Genomic DNA, 25,188 nt, shown 5'->3' with positions numbered 1-25,188 from the left:
ATTAGTTGTCAGGTGCTCAATACTATCAAGCTGTAAACTTTAATAATCTCTTAAGATACTGCTAGTTGCATTAACCTTCTTAGATCTTGGATTTCCTCCAAGTCTTACCTGCCATTCTTGCATCGAACATCTGTTTTGTTAATCTTTCCTCTCCCATTCTGATTAAGTAGACTTACCATACGTCCTGGTTTGAAGGTATGGTCCCAGCGTCCTGGCCAGTTTGTCATTTTGTCCCGGTTATTTGGTAAAAATTTAAAAGTGCAGAATATATACGCAGCACAAAAAGCAGCCTCGGAAAATGGCGATTAGGTAACACGAATACCCCACTTTGACTCTGGCCTATACACTGCATTGCAAGTCATTGTTGAGCATGCACAATCTTAGTTGAGTTTAGATTGCGAGTCGGTGTTTCTTTTCAGCATATTGTTTGTGATTTTTTTTACTTCATTAAATTAATTTAACCCCAAAATACCAAAAAGAAACTGTGTGTTTATGGATGAATTAAAAATGGATTATCCATTTTTGAAAAAAGTTTGTGGTCATATTGACAAAGTAAAATGTGAACAGTGCTCTTCAGAATTTTCTGTGGCTCATGGTGGGCGTTCGGGCATAAAAAATCACTTGACATGTGCAAAACATAAGGCTAGTCTAGCAGCAGCAGGAACTTCCTCAAAGATATTGTCATATTTTAAAGGTGCCGATCCAAGTGACAAAGAATTTTTAATAGCTGCTAAAGAAGCAACTTTTGCATTTTGTGTTGCTATTCACAATCTCAGCTTTAAGTCTGCTGATTGTTCATCTAAATTGATATCAAAGTTTTTTGAAACAAAGTTTAGACTGGGAAGAACAAAATGTGAAGCTGTCATTGTTAATGTGATTGAGCAACTGTTGTTTCAGCAACTTTGTGAAGATTTAAACAAAACAAATTTTGTGACGATATCAATTGATTCTTCCAACAGGAAAGAAATTAAAACTGTGCCATGTGTTGTGCTGTATTTTGCATCAGATTATGGAGTAAAAGTTAAACTTTTAGACTTTCAATCAGTTCCCAGTGAAACTGCAGAAATACTGACAAACCATTTAATGTCAGTTATGAAAACTCATAACAAAAAAAATTATTGGATTTTGTGGAGATAACTGTAAAACGGAGAGGAGAAAACAATATTTACAGTTGATTGAAGAAGGAACTAGGAAGAAATATTGTGGGCACTGGTTGCGGTGCTCACATCGTTCACAACTGTCTTCAAACTGCAGTTAATTCTACCTATTGAAATAGAAGCTTTAGTAGTCAAAATTTATAAATATTTCCACATTTATACGGTTCGAGTCACTCAACTAAAAGCGTTCTGTGAATTTGTAGATGTAGAGTATAAAAAGGTTCTTCAACATGGCAACACCCATTTTCTTTCGCTACTTCCAGCTATTGACAGAATACTTGAAATCTATGAGGGACTGAAATCATATTTTATTTCACAAGAATAATGTCTGGTGATGATAAAACAGTTCTTTGATAATGATTGTGGTGAAATGTATTTGTGGTTTGTGCATGGGCAACTCAAATTGTTTAACAAATCTATCTTGATTATGGAAAGTACAAAAACGAGGGCAACAGATATTGTCATTGAACATAGAAAATTAAAAACAAATCTTGAGGAAAGGTGTGATAATAAAATTATACCTCAAGAAGCAAAAAAGATTTTTAGAATACTGGAAAATAATGGAAGTATTAATATTAATACAATACTACAAGAGTTTACAAAATTTTATGACCAATGTCTTTCTTACATTGAGCTTTGGGAAAACAGTTTTGGTGGAGCAGAATCTTTTACTTGGATAAACAACAATGAATTAAATTGGTCGGAAATTGAAACTTCAGGTGAAAAAATTAATGAAACTCTTGCAAATAATGCAATAAACATGAATGAACTGTTTGATGAAGTGGTGATTGCAAAAGCTTTTTGGTCGGCAAAGTATGACATTTTGAAAAATACAAGTTGCGAAGAAAAATGGATATAACTATTCAGTCGTTTCAAAGAAAAGAACATTTCATTGCCCAATCTTGTCCAAATTATAGAATACATTTTCAGCCTGCCAGGCATGTCTTCACCTGTTGAAAAGATATTCTCAATAATGAATAACATATGGTCTGAAGAAAGAGGTAGAATGGCTGAATCAACAGTAAAATCTGTATTGTGCTGCAAACTTAATAGTGAACTAAATTGTAGTGAATTTTTAGACACAATTAAAAATAACAAAGAATTTTTAAAGAAAGTTCACGCTAGTGATAAATATTAACAACTTTTTAATAATAAGTTATGTTCAGTTAAGAGTGATTAAAAATTATTATTACGAAATGTTGTTTTTTGTTAACCACTCCATTATTTAGCCTTTTGAATCAGAAGTACTTAGTGTAGAAGGTGTTACTTTCTGTTTTGAGCAAACTCTCAAAAATGTCCCGGTTTGATAAAAAAAATTTATGGTAAGTCTATGTTTAAGTAACTATACCTAAACTAAATTAACTCCGCTTACATGTTCCTTTCTGATACATGAATCTTTCATATGGTTGAGCAATTAATGTCACTGTTCATTCACCTAATTTTTTTCAGAACTCTCACATCTGTTCTTCAGTCATTGTTATACTCCTTTATTTCTAACTCAACTCGCAGATCCATAAGCTAATTAGATGTTTTTGTTCATTTCTCTTATTTCCATATAAATTTTATTCAATTACCTTCCTATCATATCATCCTTGCTTATTTTATTACAATAATCTACCATTTATCTGACCTTTTAAAACAATGATCCTTCTTCAATCAACCAACCGATACTTCAATCATCAGAGCAGCAAATTCACTTCCCATGGTTGGATAAACGATAGATTATTATATTTATTCCCATATTTAATTTACTATCTTCACCAAAAATTGTGGTTAAATAGTTAGAATATTTTACTTGTTCCATAGGTTTACCATGGACAATATGGTTTGCATGTTCCTATCTATTTTCAGAGTTTTCTTTCTATTGCTGATTTTCGAACTAAACTGTTACAGTAGTTATTCGATTTAGTTTAAGCGTTCTAAGATTTGCAGTAGATTCATTTCTATTGCTAATTTTGTTGGGATTTGAATCCCAATGCTACATAGATGTTTCTGAATGGCTTTAGGTGGGAGATGAATTTCATCACCCAATGTGAAAACTACATCCTCCTTATTGAAAGCCTGAAGTTGTTTTTACATATTTTGTACCTTAGTCCAACTACAGTATTAACGCATTTACGAGGGCAACTACAGGAAACCTTTATACCTGAATGGTATATTTAAATAACTAAATGTGCAGTGAACTATATTTCAACTACATCAATAAGAAGTGAACTATTTATAATCTAACTGGCATGTTTAAGGAGGAAAAGAATATTATTACTGGATTATTGAGTCTCAGCTCTGGAATGATACCACAGGAATGGAAGAAATGTATGATAGTTCCATTGTACAAGGGTGGTGCAAAAACACCACCCTTGTACAATAGGGCACATGTCAAATGATCCACTCGCGAGGATCTGAAACAAGATCTGCACACCATCCAAAGCATCATACTACAGAATGGTTTCACCTCAAGGAAGTTAAAATACATCATAAACACAAATCTATCCTAAGAAACCTTGAACCTGTATGGTGAGTCCCAATTACATAGATCACTGGCATCTTGGAGTCAACTGCAAAAATCCTGAAGAGATACAATTTAGTGTCTACGTTTTTCTCTATCAGCAAAAATTCCTCCTGGTTACCATCCACAAAAGATAAACAGGCCTTCTCTCACTCCCTGGTGTTTATCAGGTTCGGTGTGATTGACTCCATTCATACTTGAGACAAACTGGATATTCAGTTGAAAAACAACTACAAGACACACCAGTCTAATATTAACTACTCTTCTTCTTCTTGAGTATTCTGCAATTGAGCAGGTTCTTCTTTTAGTAACAGAAACTTTCCTTCCACTCTCTTCTGTTCTGAGTCTTCTCTTTCAAGGTTGTGTACCTGTCTCCATTGAACATGTCATCTAGCATTGTTTTCCTTACTCTTCCACTGGATCTTTTTCTGTCTATTTTTTCTTCCATGGCATCTCTGATGATTCCATTCCCTCTCAGAATATGTGCGATCCAGTTTCCCTTGCTTCTTTTTATCCTCCTTAACAGACTTCTTTCTTCTTCTACTCTTTTTAAGACCTCTTCATTAGTTATTTTATCTGTTCATTTGATTTTTTCCATCCTTCTCCAAATCCACATCTCAAAACTTTTCAAAATCTTAATTTCTTCTTTCTTCAATGTCCAAGTTTCAGCTGCCATAGAGGGCAACACTCCACACATGACATTTTATTAGTTTTTTCTTTAGGTTTCTATTAATTTTACTTCTGAATAAATTCCATTTTCTATTAAAGGCATCTCTTCCCATCGCTATTCTTGCTTTTATGTCACTTTTACATCTTCCATCACTGCTAATAACACTTCCTAGATATTTAAATGTCTTTACTTGATTCAATTTTTCCCCATTTATTCTGATATCCATATTTGCCTCTTTCCTTGTTATTTTCATTACCTTTGTTTTTTGGACGTTAATTTTCATTCCATAATTGATACAGGATTTCAGTAATCTGGTCAATATTAACTACAATAAACCTGCTGTTCATTTGATTTTTTCCATCCTTCTCCAAATCCACATCTCAAAGCTTTCCAAAATCTTAATTTCTTCTTTCTTCAATGTCCAAGTTTCAGCTGCATAGAGGACAACACTCCACACATAACATTTTATTAGTCTTTTCTTTAGGTTTCTATTCATTTTACTTCTGAATAAAATGAATAGAATCCTGTATCAATAATAATTGATACAGGATTCCAGTAATCTGGTCAATATTAACTACAATAAACCTGAAAAATCTGGCTTGGCACAACATGGAGAGGAGAGTAACCATAATATCCTCTGGTCCAATTTTTTTTTTTTTTTTTTTTATGTTGAGCCCATACACATGGTTTGATCAACCTATAGTACATTAGTACTGTATATGGGTAGTGGGTTGGGAAAGGAGAAACTTGTTTACATGTGATTTAAAAGCCTGTATATTGTATTCCTTGGGAAATACATCAGGAGGGAAGACTGCAATAGCAGGGATGAAGGAAGAGGAAAAGAAACTTGTTCTGTGAGTTTCAAGGTGTATTGTGAAAGGATTTTGGGCAGCAGCAGCTGTGCATATTCCAATGGGTTTAGTACTGAGTGGGAGAATTATTGATGCTATTTCCAATGAACATTTGCCTTGGAAATATTTATAGAATACACAAATTGCAGAAACTAAACATCTGTGTGAAAATAGGGGGGGGGAAGAGAATTGCTAACAGATGGGTCATTTATCAATCTAATTGCTTTCCTCTGTATCGAGTCAAGCATTTTGAGGGAGCTTATAAGAGCCCCACTCCAAATGTGAAAGCAGTATTCGATAGTTGGTCCAATACCCACCTTTTACAGTGATGCTGGTTTATGTGTGAGAGTGCTGAAGTGATCCTACACTGTCGAAATTTTAATCAGAATAACTGTCTATCCATTACCAAGATTTGGGAGAGCCTAATATACATAAGTGGCAAGTAATAGCATGCTCCCTCATGACTTTTTTTTTTTAATGTCAAGTCATCCAAAATTATCTTATTTAGCTAATGTTGTTATCTTATTCTTTAAAGTTAAATGATTTTAATTTTAGTTTGAACCATAATCTTATCTTATTCCTTGTTCTTTTTTTATCTTATTTCTTTGAATAATATTTCTTTGTTCTAGCTTCACCTTGTGCTCACGATTATGCACTGATGATGGCTTCTTAATTTCAGGCTGAAATATTTGCATAAATAAAATTATTTTTTATTCTTGTGAATATTTATTTCTAATAATAGCGAAAGCACTAAACTAGCTGTAAACAAGAGTGTTTAAACCAATTTTAACTTATAAATCTGAGAGCTGGGTAAGAAATTAAGCATCTGACCACAGAATAGATATCATCAGAGGTAGAATCATATTAAAAATGATATGAGGAAGAAACCTGACATGACATTGTCAATATTCAGGACTGCTTGAGCAGAGCTAATCCCATGTAGTATAATCACTGAAAAAGAATGGGAGAGGAAAGGTTAGCAAAATCAGTTTCATACTACAATGGCTGGAAGAGACCCATATTTAGATAGAAAATTAGAAGTGCCTTAGAAAACCATAATATAGCAACTGATAATACTGAAGGACTGGGAGATAACAGACTTAAGTCTGAGAACATCTCTTCTCTTCAGTTAATTCTTTCAGGAAGTTAATAATAATGTCAGCTTTTCATATTGTACTATCATTGTATTCTGTACAATAATTGAGGGTACATATCAGGAATTTGATGTGATGATTATAAAAGTATGGAAATAGCTAAGGCAAGATCTACCCTTCACAGAATTTTACTCTTCCACCACTAAGTGTCATATTCCTCTCCATCCATACCTGAATTTTGCCTTTTACAAACTTTAACCAATACTTTAATCTCCACCTCTGAGATAATTGGTGGAAGTGAGTGTAAAAGTATTGGAAAAGCTGGTCAAAGGCATAATTCAGATAGGCAGATAAGAATATGATAACTTATGAAGATATCATGGCTTTGTGGAAGGCAAGTCATGCCTTAGTAATTTATTAACTTTTTTTTTACAACAGACTAACAGCTGATTTGAATACAGGGAATGGCTATATGATGATACTGCTAGATTTTGCAAAGGCATTTCACAGGATACAACATGGAACTCTCTTATGCAAACTGAAACAGATTGGGATGGATATAAAATTGGTGATATGCATAAGAGGATGACTGATGGAAAGATACTAAAGAGTACTATATGGAAGAGCAGAATACGGGAGAAATCTGGTGGCAAGTGTTGTGCAACAAAAGGCTTCATGCTTGGACCACTGCTGTTTCATTTGTACATAAATGATATGGGAAATGATTTGAAGGAAAATATTGTTGTTTGCTGATGATGCACAATCAGGTTGATTTAATTTGCTGACATTATGTATCAGCAAGTTAAATACAAGTCCATAAGATAATGGATGCAATTTAATTCTGTGGAAAAGTGTAAGTTATGCATTTTGGGATGACAGGATTCCAATCTATGTACCACACTAATGGAACTGTGCTATTGAGTATGACATGAGTATACAGGGTGGTCCAAAATTCCAAGTACAAACTTTGAGGGGGTAGGTAGAGAACATCAAATTCAACCATATTCACATAAGAAAGCATGACCGGAAACGCCACCAGAAGGTACTAACTAAGAGGGACACAAAGATACAGAAATAACACATAGAAGTAAGTAGTGTAAAAAACTTTATTAGGCGTAACTGAACAGTTCAATAGTAATTGGATACATAATATGGTTTCACATCAGGTGCTCAAAGTTACAACCATTAGCAGTGATGCATGCCTGACACCGACGCACATTGATTGCCGTACATTTTTGAAAATACCTGGAGTTTCCCAGATATTAGCAGTGACGATGCCGATTCTTGCCATGAGGTCCATGTCAGAGGCAACAGGCATTTTGTACACCATGGCTTTAAGGGTCCCCCCCACCCCCCACAAAAAGAAATCAATGCTCGATAAATCAGGTGAGCATGGGGACCATGCGACAGGTCCACCACGCCCAATCCATCGAGCTCCAAAGGACCTGTCCAAATACTGACACAAATACTGAAATGTCAAAATGGGCTGGAGCCCCATCATGTTGGAACCACATCTGCTGACACACAGTCATTGGAATATCGTTCAGTAAATCCGGCAGAACTTCTTCCAAAAAAGATCCCAATTTCTTCCAAAAAAGATCTGTTACCACACTGACTGGACTCTTCTGGGAGTCCAATCAGGGTGGTAACAGATATGGGCCGACTAAACAGTCAGCGATGATACCTGCCCATACATTAATGGCGAAGCATTGTTGTGCAACATGGGATCACACAGCGTGTGGGTTCTCATGGGCCCACACATGAGCATTGTGGTGATAGAAGACTTCGCAGGTAAATGAAGCTTCATCCATGAACAAAACACGTTGGAAAATCCGGGTCTAGGTCTACAGCACTTTTCTGCAGAAACCACTGCGCGAATTCCACGTGTCGAGGATAATCTTCAGCCATCAGTAACTGGACTAGTTGCAGATGAAATGGATGTAAGAACTCAGAGTGCAAAACATGCAATACACTGGATCAAGATACTCCTATAGCAGAGGCAATAGCATGTGTGCTTGTCTCTGGATTATTGCCCATCGCATGCAACACCACCTCTTCCATGGCAGGATTTCGAATCAATCGTGGCCACCCACTATCATGCCTGTGAACCCTGAATGATCCAGTCACACAAATTCTGATGCAAATGCACAAATATTTGGTGATGCGATTCTCGTAGACAAGCTTATATTGGTTATGCATGCTCTGGATACACGCCACAGAATACGGTGGAAGAAAGCTACAGTAATACACCGTAGCAAATACAAATACGAAAGACTATTTATGGAATCAGCCCCTCAGCCCTAAGAAATTCTCCAAACCTCAACAAATTTGGTTGTATGAGACTGCCCCAAATTTGGGAGGCTTACATCAGCAGACCTTCAGCCCAACGGCCAAGAATACCTACTTAGCCCGCTAGAGGGCACCATCAGGACTTTTAGGAGAACAATAGCTTCATCTCTTCATTCCCAGTTACTGTGTTTGTAGTGCCTACGTGCACGTGCTTTTTTTGTAAGTTCCTTTAGAAGATGGCAATGTGACATTGCCGAAATATCGGAAAATATTTATTAAAGTTTAATTTAATTTATATCCTTAACTACGTTGTTCTATTCCTTAAGTGTTTTAATAATTTGGTGATGCGGTACATGTCTGTTTGAGTACCTTTTGCGATACATTCATACAGCGGCTCATCCATTACCATCAGCTAACCCATAAACAAGGTGCATGTCAGCCATCTCAGCATTCTTAAAATGATGCATGTTCTTCGTACGACATCGAAAGCTTGAATGAGGAAGCCCCAATTGCTTACCTGGAGCGCTGGAAACAGCGCCACCTATCACTTTCGGGTGGCGTTTTCAGTCATGCTTTCCTATGTGAATATGGTTGATTTTGATGTTCTCTACCTTCCCTCAAAGTTTGTACGTGGAATTTTGAACCACCCTGTGTGTGTATATATGTGTGTGTGTGTATATATATATATATATATATATCAGGGACAGATATTCGGCACCTGATGATGTCATCGGTGTGTGATTAGTTATTGTGTCAACCAATCCAATTAAATGTTGTCATCTGTCATGAGTTGCTGTTCTTGTTTACTGAGTTTCATCTGCTTTGCATGCGTGAAGTGTGAACTGATGTTTATATTATATAAACATCAGTTCACTTGTTTATATAATAAAAACTTGTTTATATTATATAATATAAACAAGTTTTTAATATATAATTTTTGATAAATTTATAACTTTCGTGCCCATATTTACAATGGGAAACAGTATTATAGTTGAAGGAGGTACTTCGTCCTCCTCTTCCAAATTTTACCTTTGAGTAATTCAAATATACCAACAAAATAAGCATTCTCCTTCATTATTGTTTTCTAATATACAATATCTTAAAACAAACACATTGTCCCCAACTCTGGACAGATTTCATTACAATTAATTGATAAGTTATTCAAAGTTATCCTACAATTAATTGCATTAGACCAATTAAGATGAGCACTATACACTCTTTAAAATTTCATACAGCAATAAAAATGTAATCCTACAGTCAAACTGACATGAATTTTTGTAGCGTGGGTTGCATAAGTCACAACAACACACCCAACCGAAATGGGCACGCAATGGCACATACATATACATATGCAATTTGTTTTATACTGTTATGATTAACCTTTTCTTCAGTGAAAGCATAATGCTTTAACATCATACAGCTCGTTCTGTTTCGAATAAATAGTTTGCATTCTGCCTTATAACAACTTTTTTTTTAAGCCACTGCCAATGGTCTGTGAATTTTAGCCTGAAAAATATGGCAGTATAATTAATAAATAATACTTTTGCCTTTTTTTTTTTTTTGTATATATTATATATTACTATGATACATCTAAAAACAAGAATATATATCTAACCTATATATATAAAATGATAAGCCTTTTTATGTTACATTTGTATGTCACATTTTTTGAAAAGTTTTGAAACTCAGGGGCTTCAAAATTCGAGTCATCAGAATTCAAGGAGAACCAGCCTACCAGTCCGGAACTCGGGGGATTGGGTGCCACAGGCACCAGGGGGGTTGCCCCCCCAGTATATATACACACATGCTTATAAATTTCACCACCCAATTTATTGGAAGCCTGAGGCAGTTTGTAAAGGAACAATATTTGGTCTCTAAAGTAAGAGAACTGAATTATCTGTCTTATCTCACCTATAGTACTAAATGTACCATAGATTTACAACTTTTTGTGAGCTGGATTCACATAAAAAATAAAATAATATAATTAAATATACATGTGTGTGTGTGTGTGTGTGCACATACACGCACATATATATCCTAAGAAATGGGAAAGTCTCAAAGAATGATACCTGTGTTGTATGAAATTCTCCATCTTCAATCCTTTTCTGAATAGAATTCATCAATGTAGCAACATTATTAGAAAGGTGGAAAATATCTGAGAAAGACGAAAGTGCCAAAGGCAAATCATGCTCCACCTGATCATTCACCATCTAAAATAAAATGTAATCTAAATTAAACCACTATTTGAAAACCATTATAATAATGATTATTATTACATAATATTAAACAGCTTTCACTAACTTTTTTTGTTCATGACTAATGTCATGAATAACAGTCAACACCTCAGCTTATCTGTTACACCTTTTTTGTTGTTGTGTAATCTGATAAATAAGATATTGTTCAAATTATACACATTAGTACCGTGGATAGATGGAAAGTTGAGAAGAAACTAGAAACCTTAACATTGGATTTCAAGATCTTCAGATAATACATGAGAGGAGAGACTGTTCCAAAAGGAAGGAAAGAAAGAAGAAAAGTTTGTTTTGTAGGTTTGGGGCTGAATTGTGCAGTCATGCTGAATAACAAGCTCATGTTTTAACAAATTTAAAGAAGAGTAGATAAATTACTAATGTAATTCTTACGAATAATGACTAGGGAAATATTTGTAGAAAAATAAAGCATCAAACTCATACATGTGTCAGAGAGAGCAGTGAACTGGTAAGAAAGGATTCATTATGAACCTAAATGCTCTCTTCCACGCTGAGTATTTTTAAGTAGTTCTTAGTGGAACTATCCTGAATGTGAAAACAGTATTCAATGGTAAGACAGATTTGTGATTTTAGTGTTAATAACTGTTCAGAGGTAATATTTTGAACAAAGCAGAAAACCTAATTTTTTGGATGCTAAAAAAGCAACATTTGAAACGTTTATTCCAAGAAAGAGTGGGGTTAGAGTTATTCCAAGAAGAGAAATTTTGGTTTCTTCAATGATTTGGATGCAGTCAAAAGTAAAACTGCAAGAATATCCTTATTATTATATGACACCTCCTTGGGTACAGGCTTTAATATGGCAGGCCACTTCATTAAACAGAGAGAGCCTCTCTGTTTCATGGAATGTTTCATCTCATGGTTTTGAAAAGAAAAAATACACACACACACACACACACATATATATATATATATATATATATATATATATATATATAAAGAATATCACCTGTTATTATTTTTTTTTTTTTGAAGAGCTAGAGGTTGTAGCATTAGGGGAGTACTTCATGGAGAAGGCTGTTCAATAGAACAGAAGGAGAAAGAATGAGAGAGGCACAGGAGTAACATTTTCATCAAAACAAGCTGGACAGCTGATGCTAGAGTTCCTGTAAATTTATCAGAACTGGAGGAGTGGGACGTGATGGATATTAGTTGTGGATACAACATCCACATAAAAACTGATAGTAAATGAAACAGTAGCTAAATCAGAGCAGAAAAGCATGGGGTGCATCACACCAAATGCGATTGCAGTATTTCAAGGTTGGGCAGATTTGGGATTTATATAGAATAAGTAGCTGGACAGATGAAAAGTAATGTATTTAGTGAGGAAGGATGCAAAGTTTCCTGAAAGCCAAAGATGCTGCAGAATGATGTGTGTTTCTATTAGGAGAGGTCATGAGTAAGAGTATGAATGAGAATACAGATCTGGTTTCAACTGTTCAGCTGAACATTATTAGTTTAAGAGAGAATAAGGGTTTTTTTTTTTTTTTTTTGCAAGAAAAAAGATAAAACCGTGTAAGGTTTGTTGTATGAGTTGGATGAAAAGAGATATTATTCCCAGCAAAATTGTGGATAGGATCTAAGGCTAGTGAGGTCATTTTTGTATTAAAAAAAGGGTAAGCAAAATAAAAGTCCTGAGAAACACACTTTTCATCATTACATCCAAACAAATTGAAGAAAACTAACAATCCAATTATAAAGGAAAAAGGCAGATGTAGGCAATCTGTTAAGAAGCCCTTGAAGCCAAACCTTAACAAATGCATTTGGAAATGTCAAGTGCAACATCAAAAGGTTTTCCAAACTGCAACTCTTCCAAAGTTTGGAAGATTTGCTTACTAATACTCTTATGTATGACCTCTCCTGGTGCAAACACATCATTTCTATAGCATCCTTGGCTTCCTTCTTCATTAAAGACATTACTCTTCATCTATCCAGCTAATTATGCTCTACGCTGCTTGGAAAGAAATCAACTGACACACCCCCATGGGCAAGATGTATTATGGTAGAATGACATGTTGCAGGCCTATCATCTATTCGGCAAATTGTTCACAAATTGGGCCATCCTAGGTCAATAATCAGTGATACCATACTGAGGTGGAAGCTCAGGGAGCAAACTATAAGTGCTATCTGCAGTGGATGACCCACCACACTCATCAAACATGACCATAGAGTGCTGCGAAGGATAATATGCAAAAACCACTATCTGTCTGCTGACATGCTGAATGTGGAGTTCCGGGCATCGACACTAATCTGCAACAAAACATTCGGAACTGACACTCACAACATGGGGTTTCTATGATAGGATAGGACCACAATATGTAAGCCCCACATTACCCAAACTAACATACAGTGTCATCTTCAGTGGTACAAAGAGCATGTACAGTGGGATGTGGAAGCTTGGAAAACTATGTTATGGGGTGAAAAATCCCGCTACACTCCAATGGATGGATATGGCAGATGCCCAGTGTGTCTCTTACCAGAGTGCGCAACCCCAACTATGAAATTTGAAGGTAGCATGATGGTATGGTATGGTTCCATTTTTCTCAGTTTAGTCTCGGGCCTCTGTTTGTGGTGCTATGAACACTGAACTCCAAGAAGTATCTGAACATTCTGGACAATGCAATGCTTTCTACTTTATGGCATTTCTACAGAACTGACCACCACTGTCTCTTTCAGCAAGACCAACTGCATGTTTTGTAGATATGAATGTAACCACACTTGACTGACCTCCACAGAGAGCTGATCTCAACCCTACTGAACATGGGATAAACTGGAGCATAGGGTGAGGTCAAGGGACATCTATCCCACAACAGTCCAAGACCTCATTACATGCCTACTGGAAGAATGGTCCAAAATTCCCATTGATCACCACAGTATGCTTGTGGAAAGTGTGCCCCATAGGATTGCTGCAGTCATTGCAACAAAAGGAGGTCCTACATCTTATTAAGGTGGGCACCATGACTGTTTGTTCTTCACACTGATATCCATTGACTTTTTTCAAAGCAGTATATAAATCACAAATCTGCCCAAACATTTTCCAATCTGCAACCGATAAATCTTAACAGGTAGAATCTATAATGGTGGTCAGTGATTGAGTTTTCCAGCTATTGAAGATAATGCCCATTGTCTTCAACAGCTTCTTCATGACCTTCTTGACTTCAGATACATTATTGATCTCCATCAACAGGTCAATAATGTGATGGCACACACTTGTCTGTCTCTCTCTCTCTCTTCTTTAACATCATTTCACCATGAGGGTACATATAATTTCTATATGAACTTCCTTTTCATTTGATGCTGTGTGGTGGAGCCATATGAATATAATATTATAGTGTAGAGATAATAAAGGATAGGTGTTAGTTCAAGAGAACATCTCTCCAACACAATTGGCAGGCGACCATCCAGATCAGAAGCCTCTTTGTTTTCCAACTTATTCAACACTCCCCCCTGATGTTTTCTAGCAGAAAGCCACAGGAGCCATGTGATGCAATGTTCCAGATAAATTAGGTGATTTACCTTGGTCATCCTATGCAGGGGATTGAATGAGAAAATGATACCAGGAAGTCAGCTTTATCTTTAGGTAATATTGTAATAATGCCAACTAAATGAGAGGGAGGGGGGAGAGCAATGATAAACAGAAACTGCACTTAATAGTTTTTGCAAGCAACTAGAAAGCATGACTGCCACTAGTGAAGGATGCAAGTTTATTACACGTAATCTTTTCACAGTCAGACTTAGTTCTATTAATGATGGTTTTTGCAAGTTTAGGCTGGAAATGAAGCTTCTGCCTCAAGCCATTAAAAGAAGCTGTTATTTTCCTGGAATATCCTGGCACTTCTTGAAAAACCATCGGTTGGATATGGGTGGAAATTTTGAACACAAAATGCAAGTCCTCACTCCAACGTGGATAATTTTTGTAACAGGATCACAGCACCTGGATCTGAAGAAAGGAAAGAGTAATGTAACAATGGAAGAGAGGAGTAAGTCTTGGAGATCTTCACCGACAGCAAAGTGCCAAAAGGACATAAGGGTATGAATGGCCAAGAGAAGGACTTTCCAATAGAGATGAAACTTGGATGTGAATAATCACCAAGAAGAGCAGTTACCTGAACAATGTACCCAGAGAGAGAACTAGTTAAGAAAAGAGCTAATGTTAAATGAGTGAAGGGGACCATAAAGCACTCTGGCTGGCAGATGAACAATTTACCTTAAGTCAGTGCTTACAGAAAACATCCTAGCATAGTCAGTTGAACTGGTAAAGGGGAACCAGGGGGAAAATTGAGGACATTCAAGTCACCAAGGAAGATAACTTTACTGTTAATAGTTAGAATGCAGGAAATTCAAGCTTCAAGAATAAGGAGTCATAGGTCAGACTAATTTTTTAAATTGGTGGAACAGTAGATGAATGATACATAATGAAGCAAGGAAATCTTAAGCTAAAAAAAGGTCAAAAAGAGGATATGCAGGATTAGGCATCCTCTGGCAAGGAATACTGGATCGCACAAAAGCAAAGACACACCTCGTGCAGAAGGAATCAGAGTAGTTGGACAGTTAAGATGACATGTGATGGTTGTTGTGGTAATAGCACACATTATTTAAGTTTGCATTTATACTATAAATGTTGATGAAGTGAATGTGAAGAAGACTATTTTGTAAAATTTGGGATGGGGGATTTGAGGGAGTTTTTTTTTTTTTTTTTATTGCAATAACATTATCTCTCTTTGGATTTACTGTCATGTTAGTATTTGGAAGGACTTCTCCAATACGAAGAAAGCTGTCAGGCCAGTTGTAACAAACATGACCATTCATATTCATGCTTATCCAAATTTTTGTCACCTTTGTACAAATGCCAGCCTAGTTGGCTGGGTGGGAGATGAATAGCATCGCTCAGTGCAAAACCACCATACCACTTATTGTAGGCCTGAAATAGCTGGGGGAAAGTTCTGTGTTTGGTCTACAGCAGGGTTTCTAGACTATGCAAAAATTGAGTACACACACACACTAGTCCACCCATAGTACTAATGCTCTATAGGTCTCCAACCTTTAGTGGATGAGGGATTAAGAGGGGGAAGGGATCTTGGCATTTCTCCAAAGGTGATAAAATTAAACTTATAAGAATTAAAACATTCAGGTTTGAATGACATTCTTAATATACAATGGGCTTAAAAGTTAAAAGTTTAAATATCATGACTAAACTTTCCAGGAATAAAAACAAATAATTTAACATGTTTTAGCTAAGTCTTGGTCATAATGCCACAAATCCTTACAACATAGAATATCTTAAAATCTCTAGCAGCATCCTTAAGTAAATACTTCTCTTTTGAATTAATGAATCATAACTTTGGAGTAGTATATTTCTAACAGCTATATTTTGAATTAATCTACCATTTGTGTTAATTCTTCCATTCTCTAATATTAAAACCCATCCTCCCCCTTTAGTTTCATCTTTCTTCTTAAACCCCCCTCCATGTGGGGCACCTGTTTGTGGTGGAGGGGACCTCCCAGTGATGGTACTGGCCCTTTTCATTCTTCCTCTTTTTCTTTGCTTTTCTTCCCGTATTCTTTGCTCTACTTCTCCTGAGTCTTTTTCACTATCCTTTTTTCCAGTGGACATCTGGTAATGGGGATCCTGGTAGTCTTGCACTACTTTGGCCCTTGCTTCAGCAAGATGGATGGTCCTGGATGGCCCAGCCAGGATCATCGGCTAGTGGGCTTGCCTGTAAGAGTCAACGGTGTTGCAGTAAGTCTCTCACCCCATGGTCCGGAGTCAGGATCCTAGGCTTGCTGCAGTGCCGGTATAACGTCCGGGGTAGCCATCGTGTTCCACTCCTGCGCACAGTCATGCTTGCCAGGGAGTGGACATCCATGTGTGGCTCCATGGCGGGTGGGGAGCTCTGGCACCGAACCAAAAACTTCTTGAGCATGAATTCATCCTTCATCCTCAAATGTTTCAGGGGCCCTAACAAAGTCCCAACCAAGTACTGATACCGTAGATACAGCATATGGAAGCAGAAGTAAGAAATAAAAAATATATTATGCTAACATAAATGTACAAACATTTTTAATCATTCATGCTATAGGTGAAAAACCAATAGGGAAAATGTCATCCTTCTTTATTCACTGGTAAGACCTCCCAAAACTGTTAAGAAATTGCGTTCTGGTGATGTCCTTGTGAAAAAATTATGTCAGCAACATTCCAAGAAACTACTGAGAGCAACAACAATGGGTGGAATAGAAATTACAGTAACACCTCATAAAACACTTAACTCCTGTAGAAGTGATGTCTGAATGGGATCTCCTTGATGTTCCTTATGAGGAGATATGTTCAGAACTTAAAGATCAAGGAGTGACAGGTGTGAGGTGCATCCTGATACATAGGAATGGTCGCCTAGTTCAAACCAAGAACATAATCCTTACTTTTGATACACCTAAGCCTCCAACATCTGTAAAAGCAGGGTATCTCAGTTGTCCTGTTAGAATGTACATCCCTAACCCGCTGAGATGCTTTAAATGTCAGAGATATGGACATGCCCAAACTGCCTGTCATGGTTCTACTTCCTGTGCTCGATGTGGTAGTAAAGTGCATGATAACAAATCTTGCTGTGCAAAAAAAGCTAAATGTGTCAACTGTCAGGGAGATCATCCAGCTTACTCTCGTGCATGTCAGAAATGGAAAGATGAAAAAGAAATACAAAGAATGAAAACAGAGCAAAACATAACACACCAGGAAGCAAAAAGAAAGCTAGCCACTATCATCACACCTGCACTGAGATCCTCTTACTGAGAAGGTAACAATTAAGAAAGTGACAGTAGCAACTCAAACTTGTATCTGTTCCACCAGCTAATAATTTCACCATACCTGCACCTTATGATCACAAGTACTTCTCTGTTGAGCATATCAATCACATGACCTACGGCCCTACTCCAGAGACAACTCCAAAAATGATCCCACTCATTGAAAACCCACATGTCAAAAAAATTATGGCAAAGATATCACTTAAAGATAAACCACCAGATACTACCACAGAAAAAAATGGATATTTCAGTACCCAGTGAAAGTAAACTAAACTTACCAACTGACCCCTAACACATCAGACACATGTCTGATGTGTTAGGGTCCATACTTTCCAAAACAATTGATAAATATAAATATGACAAAGATAAGCCCTCAACCTCCCAAAAACCAGACAAGTCTATAAAACCAAAACAGTAGGAAAATTTGTACAACGGAACTGTCGTGGATTTTGCCAGAATATCAATGATATCAAGATTTTGTTGCAGAATCACAAATCTTTCTGTTTCTGTCTACAGGAAATGTAATGAGGACCCTACCTTTATGAATTTCACTGTTGTATGCAAAGATAGAACTAGAGGTGGTCCTGCTCATGGAGGAGTAGCTATCCTAGTGGGCAGTCATATTCCTTTCCATCAGGTCCAACTTAATACTTCTCTGGAAGCAGTAGTGATTTGCTTTTCCATGGGATTTCTTATTACAGTATGTTCAATTTATTTATCACCAAGTGCTGAGTTAAACGAAATTGATCTTGATAACCTTATCTTGCAACTGCCTGAATCCATACTTTTGATGGATGACTTTAATGGTCACAATACATTATGGGGTAGTGCCAACACTAATAAACAAGGTCGAATCATAGAAAGAATTCTTGATAATAATAGCTGCTCCCTTTTAAATAATAAATTCAAAACTTTCTTCCACATGCTTATCCATTCATATTCTGCAATTGATCTTACAATCTGCTCCCCTTCCATTCTTCCACTGCTCACATGGGACGTTGAAGAGAACATATATGGAAGTGATTACTTTCCTGTTCTCTGCACAATGTCTTCACAGGAACCATGTTCACCCATAGGGATACCTATATGCAGTGGTGTGTTGGGACTGGCTCACGCAAGCCAGTTGTTAAAATTTTTCAAATTTAGCAAGCCGGTTGTTAAAATTTTTAAGTCAGGTGAGTGTGGTTATTAAAATTCTTTATGAAAGGATAGATGATGAATGATAGTATATACTTTTTCTCATAAATATTTTGAAATTGTATAATAAACACTTTACGAACGGGAATGTGGAAACGATTTTATTTATTAAACAATGTCTGTATTCATTAAAACACTAACACATTATCAAAACTCCCGCACTAGGTATTTGAATAAACAATAATGCCTTATTTTTCGGCGAATTTCCAAGAATTTGCAACATTAAGTTCTTGGAAATGCAACATTGGTGTGCTATCGATAAATATAAGAATTCGTCGCCAGCTACGGTCTCGTCATTTGATCAACTACTCACAGTGTATAATTGTGCCAGTCATAAACGAATGGTAATATTAGTGTTACATTTTTTTTTATTTTGTTCAGGATTTCATTTGATAATAGGTAAGTTGTAGTAATATAGTCAAATTTTCTTTATATGTTTTTATTTATTTTTTTTTTTGTTTATATTAAAATAATTTTAATCAGGGTTAGAGTTTGGTGGTCAAAAAAGCGGATAGCCATTAGTTGAAAAAATGAAATAGAAATAAACAACAATAAATATTCTTTTGTTTTTTAATAAATGTATGTAAGAACAACATAATGCCTTTCCATTAGAAAAATGTTAAGAAATTTTTTTTTTCCAGCCCTTGTTATTCAAAATGTCGAAGAGGCAAAGCGATCGAAACTTTATAAACATTTAAAGGACAAAATTTGAAGAAGCAGAAACAAACACATCTGAAGATACAATAGAACTTTGTGAAGAATCAAATTTTTCACAAAGTTTTCTATTGCAGAAGATTCGATCTGTGACTATAATGAAAATTCCTTATTAGGAGAAAAATCTAATCTTTCTCTTCCAGATTGTTGGTGTGCAAAACAACTAATAACTTTTTTTAGAACAGTATAAATGGCGTGATATAAAGGAAGGAAAATTGGGATGCAAAGATTGTTTCAAAGTTGGAAATTTAGGAGTATCTACGGAGAAACGTGTATATATCAAAAGAATGGAGTATGTATTTGATTGTCTCAAATGGAAATAATAGATGTTCTAGACAGGCTTCTTTGAGAAAAAAATTCGAGAACATAATTTGTTTAAATCATATAGTCTTGGTACAGGATTTATTAAGGAAATCAGCTAATAACGCTATACCAAATTTAATAGAAAAAATAAATTCTAAACAGATTGAAATTACTGCGAAAATATTTAACACTGTGTATAGTTTAATGAAACGAAATAGACCCTTAGCTGATATTGAAGGGGCACTAGAATTGCAATCAAAAAACAGTATATAAATTTTTGATACTAAGAAAGACACAATCGGAAACTAAGTAATGCAGTTTATATTCATTTGTTGTTCATAAAAAAAAAATCGTTCCTAAAATTGAAATGTGACGAACCATATAAAGGTATTTTGCAAAGAAAGAAAGCAAAATGTCATGTTTATTTCACTAAATGTTATTTAAAAATATAAATATTTGACAAAATTTTTAAACATAAAGAAACATTTGAAAATTCGCGAAAAATAATCTATGAAGTGAAGAAAATTTACTATTACTAAAATATGTTCATTGCGAAGGCTGATCTGTGGTCATTTCAGGATTGATTATTTATTTTGGCAGATGTGAAACTTCTATTTTTGGAAAGAGACACAAAAAATAAATTGTGCGACAAAAAAAACGATCAAATATCCTAGTACAGTGAAGAAAATTCGAAGTAACAAAAATTCTGGGGTGGTCTTGCTATTTCATCCACCTCGGCCGGTAGGAGGAATCTGATATCAAAATTGGAGATGTTAATGTCAGCTTATTGCTTTATGCGGATGATGTTATATTTTGCGTCAGTCTGTGGCAGGATAGATAGTGAATGCTTTCAAATCCTTTCATGAAACAAATTGTGATAATAACAAAACTAATAATAATTCAATATTTATTTTTATTGAAAAATATTTTTCCAAAATTTTTATAATTTCCAAACAGAAATTTGATTTTCACTAAAATTTTTCTCCTTTTTCTGTTGTTCCCTCGTATCTGTGGCCAATCTATGAGTTTTATTTATCCACGAATTTACGAAATGTGTAACGTCCCATTCTTTTAATTCTTTGCCCAGTAAATTAATTGTCATGAAATCAGAAATATGTTCAGCTGTTAAACTGTTTCTAAATTTTGAACATATCAGGTTCATTAAACTAAAACTCTTTCAGCTTCTGCACTACTGACTGCTATAGTGTTAATTATTTTTCTAGCTGTTTTATTGTTGTAGGAACTGCTTCAGTTTTTCCCTTTATGTTTTCATCCACAAAATCTCGAAAATAATTTTTATTTATCTGGTATTTCAAAACTTCATTGATTGATCTAATTTTCTTTCACCTTCCATCCAAGGTGAAGTTAATTTTTCATAGGGCCATGTGGATTCATCTAGTAAATCGAAAAGTTCTAAGATATCTTTATTAGCTTCGCTGGGTAAAAGTCGCAAATTCATAAAGTAAATAATTTTGTCAAGCAATTTTTCTTTGGGAAGTGACATTATTTTTGTGTCTTATAAAATGGGATATCTTTATATTTGTCAGATTCCATTAACTCATACCATTATATACGATGGTATTTTATCAGAGACACTTCGCCATGCTTAAAATTGCAACAGTTTTTTTTTTTTTGTAGGCTGCACACTACTATAATATTCAGTGCTTAACCACAGTAGATATGTTGAAAATATAATAGGAAGGATATCCTGTATGGGATGATTCAAAATTTATGCTCATTTTTAGGATTTTTTACTGCAACTCCCCCCCCCCTTCTGTCCTGAAACTCAGTTACACAACTACTTTAAATTTCTACTGGTTTGAAAGTTTTCAGACAGTATTCAAAATCTCTTACTTCAGTTTACTGTTGTAAGAGATTTACAAAAGAAATAAAGCAATAATATTGTTGGATATTCGAAGTTTCTAATTCTGTACTCTTCTTTGCATCTGAAATCAGCTGTTCAGTGGTCTTCTGAAATTATTCAAAGATTTAGAAATACTATGCTATATTTTCAATATGTAAAACTGTATACCATACAAAATGCTGCTGGTCTGGTTGCTATTTCTGAAATATGTCTTAGAAATGCTGGACAATAATCCTCTTAGCTGGAGGAAAAGCTAAAAGTCTTAGATTACTCTTTTGAGAAACACAGGAGAGAAAGATTCGCAGAAGTCGCACTAAATTGCATCAAGCAAGAATGTCTTGTTTCGTTTTCAGACATCCTAACACAGAAAAATTGACAATTCTTTTAGAGGCTGATGCAGTATTTATGCCAAAAATGATTTCTTTGTTTATAGTGATCAGTTTGACTTTTATTATGAAAAATTCTAAATTATTTGATACAAAAATCGTGATAAAAAGGATTTGAATTTTTTAAGAGAAAAGGCACATATCTGTTACATAATCATTTATTTTTGAGTTGAGGGGGGTAGAATAGGTCTAACTTTTCTCCCCTCCCATCACATAAAGCGAGCCGGTTGTTAAAATTTACCAACACACCACTGCCTATATAGAAAATAGACTGAAACACTTTCTCTCATCTTGCAAAATTTAATGCTGATGCCATCAGTCAAACACCTATTAATGAAGTGGTAAAATATATAACAAAGTGCATTGTCCAGGCAGCAGCAGCCTCCATCCCAAACACATCATCTTGGTTTCCACCCTATCCAAAAGCCTTGGCGGAACCCAGAATGTCAGACAGCCAAAAAAGATTGACACAGAGCATGGGATATATTTCATAGATATATCAGTACATCAAACCTTGTAGCTTTCAAGAGTGCTTGAGCCAAAGCATGCTATGTGAGGCATCAGTCAAAAACAATCATGGATTCCAATTTACTACATCAATTAATCAAATGACCAGTCCAAAATTTGTATGGGATAAAACCGAGAAAATGAAAGGCAGATATAGAACACATTGTTTGTCTACCTTAGACCATAATGGAAGTGTTATTGCTGATCCCAAAGCCATTGCAGACACTCTGGGAAAATATTTTGCCAGAATCTCAGCAACAGCTTCATATCCTCCTGAATTTTTAATTCTGAAAGAACAGCAAGAAAAACAAAGGCTAAACTTTTCTACCAATGTTCTTGAGCCATACAATCAGCCATTTGTTAAAGAGGAACTAAAAAAGAGCTCTCCTACTATCTCATCCTAGTAGAGTAGGGCCCGATGACATCCATTATGAAATGATAAAACATCTACCATCATCTTCAATGGATCTCCTTCTCTTGTATAAAAGATACATTTCTGAAGCAAGAACACCTTGTTTCAATTTTTTTTTGACATGGAAAAAGCTTATGACACAGTCTGGAGATATGTCATATTAAAAGACCTCTATAACCAGGGTCTTAAAGGATACCTTCCTGTATTTAATAAAAACTTTCTTTCCAGGTGAATTTTCCAAGTCAGAATGGGAAATATACTATCTCGATCATATCATCAAAAACAGGGTGTTCCCCAAGGCTCTGTCTTAAGTGTGACACTTTTCGCTGTTAAAATTAACTCAATCACTGAACAGCTTCCTCCCACTGTAGATAATGCTCTATATGTTGATGACTTCACAATTTACTGCCACTCCCATAACATGTGGGTAAATGAAAGGCAACTTCAGCAAGCAACTGATCATGTTTCTCTGCCGGCTCTTAGTAATGGGTTTAGGTTTTCAACAGAAAAAAGTGTCTGTGTACACTTCTGTCAAAAAAGCACTCTTCTCCCAGATCCTGAATTAAGAATGGGATGCACTATTATTCCAGTAGCTACAGAAGCAAGTTCTTGAGACTGATCTTTGACAGTAAACTTACATTTCTAGCACACATTCATCAACTAAGAGAAAAGTGCAAGAGAGCACTGAACCTTCTTCGCACTCTATCCTCTACTGAGTGGGAGTGCCGATCAAATTTCATTGCTCCATTCTTTATCGTGCACTTATACGTTCAAAGCTGGATTATGGGTCTCAAGTCTATGGTTCTGCAACACGGAGTAACCTGCAATGGTTGGATTCTATCTATCATCAGGGTATATGGATAGCTACTGGTGCCTTTTGCACATCACCCACTCAGTCTTTATGTTGAAGCAAATGAACCAGCTCTATCACTTCAATGGAAAGAGTTGTCTCTTAATTATGCCCTAAAGATAAAGTCTCTCCCAGATCATCCTACATAGACTAGTCTCTTTTCTCTGCACTGGGAAGCTCAATACCACACACTTCAAACTGCCATATATCCTTTTGGTATGCGTGTTAAAGAGACTATGCAAGCTCTTGGTATAAATGTTGACAACGCTACCTACACTAAACATAACAGCATCCCTCCATGGCAGGTTTGCACACCATCCTGCAACCTCTCTCTTTTGTCAGCTACAGAAATCTCATACACTATCATCTGTCTACCTCCAATTGTTTAATGCACACAGAGCAGCACACTCTGATGTCTTGCCTATCTATATACTGATGGTTCAAGAACTAATACCCCTGTTGGCTGTGCTGCTGTTTCCTGATATGATTGTCTCCAACCAGATTCCACCTGATTGCAGTAATTATACAGCAGAGTTACATGCCATTCAGCTTGCACTTGTTCATATAAAAGAAAACTGCTACCTATCTATCTATCATCAGGGTATATGGATAGTGTATAATTTATACAGACTAACTGAGCTCTTTATAGGCTATCTCCTCTCCTATGTATAATCCACATCCAGTACTTGATGAGGTGTTATACCTGTTTCACAAAATGAAAATCCTTAATTTTGATGTTCAGTTGTGCTGAATTCCCAGCCACATTGGAATTAAGGGAAATGAGGGTGCAGATGCAACTGCTAAATCAGCTCAAACTTTCTCCATGTACTGTTTGACAGTACAATATACAGACTACAGACAGTTTATACAATCAAAGCTAATTGCTCAATGGCAGTCATCATGGCAGGAAGCATTAACAAACAAATTATATGACATTAAACCTGAAATTAAGCATTGGCATTCCAGTCAACGAATAAAAAGAGAGGAAGTTGTTCTCACTAGGCTTCGCACAGGTGACAGTCATCTTACACATTCTTATTTACTGAGAGCTAATGACCCTCCCATGTGTGAAAAATGCAATACACATCTAACTATTTATCATATACTGGTAGAGTGCCAGCACTTTGCATGAGAGAGGAATGAAATCTTTGCCTACCTGGCCAGACCACATAAACTCAGGCAGATTACACGATATTTTTAATTTTTTACAAAGAATTAATTTATACAAACATATTTGACTGTAATTTTGTTTATATGTAAATACTGTATTGTTTCACTTAACTTTTGTAGTTATATATTACAAAATATGTAATGTTTTGAGATGTA

The 25,188-nt window shown here is 35.7% G+C and overlaps 1 protein-coding gene across 2 annotated transcripts in view; it reads right to left on the bottom strand.

Annotated features, from left to right (window-relative positions):
* LOC150110201 (neuroguidin) overlaps positions 1–25,188 on the bottom strand; it is a 176,128-nt gene that overhangs the window by 149,403 nt on the left and 1,537 nt on the right. For both annotated transcript variants that reach the window (XM_090392175.1, XM_090392167.1), the window contains exon 2: positions 10,637–10,777. In XM_090392175.1, coding sequence (XP_090248301.1) covers positions 10,637–10,777 — 141 coding nt within the window. The remainder of the gene's footprint in view (positions 1–10,636; positions 10,778–25,188) is intronic.

Source organism: Typopeltis vanoorti, chromosome 1, assembly GCF_054136105.1.
Source record: "Typopeltis vanoorti isolate ZY-2024b chromosome 1, IOZ_Tvanoo_1.0, whole genome shotgun sequence".
Lineage (NCBI taxonomy): Eukaryota > Metazoa > Arthropoda > Arachnida > Uropygi > Thelyphonidae > Typopeltis > Typopeltis vanoorti.
Note: the sequence above shows the minus strand (reverse complement) of the source record. Positions and strands in the feature narration are given on the sequence as shown.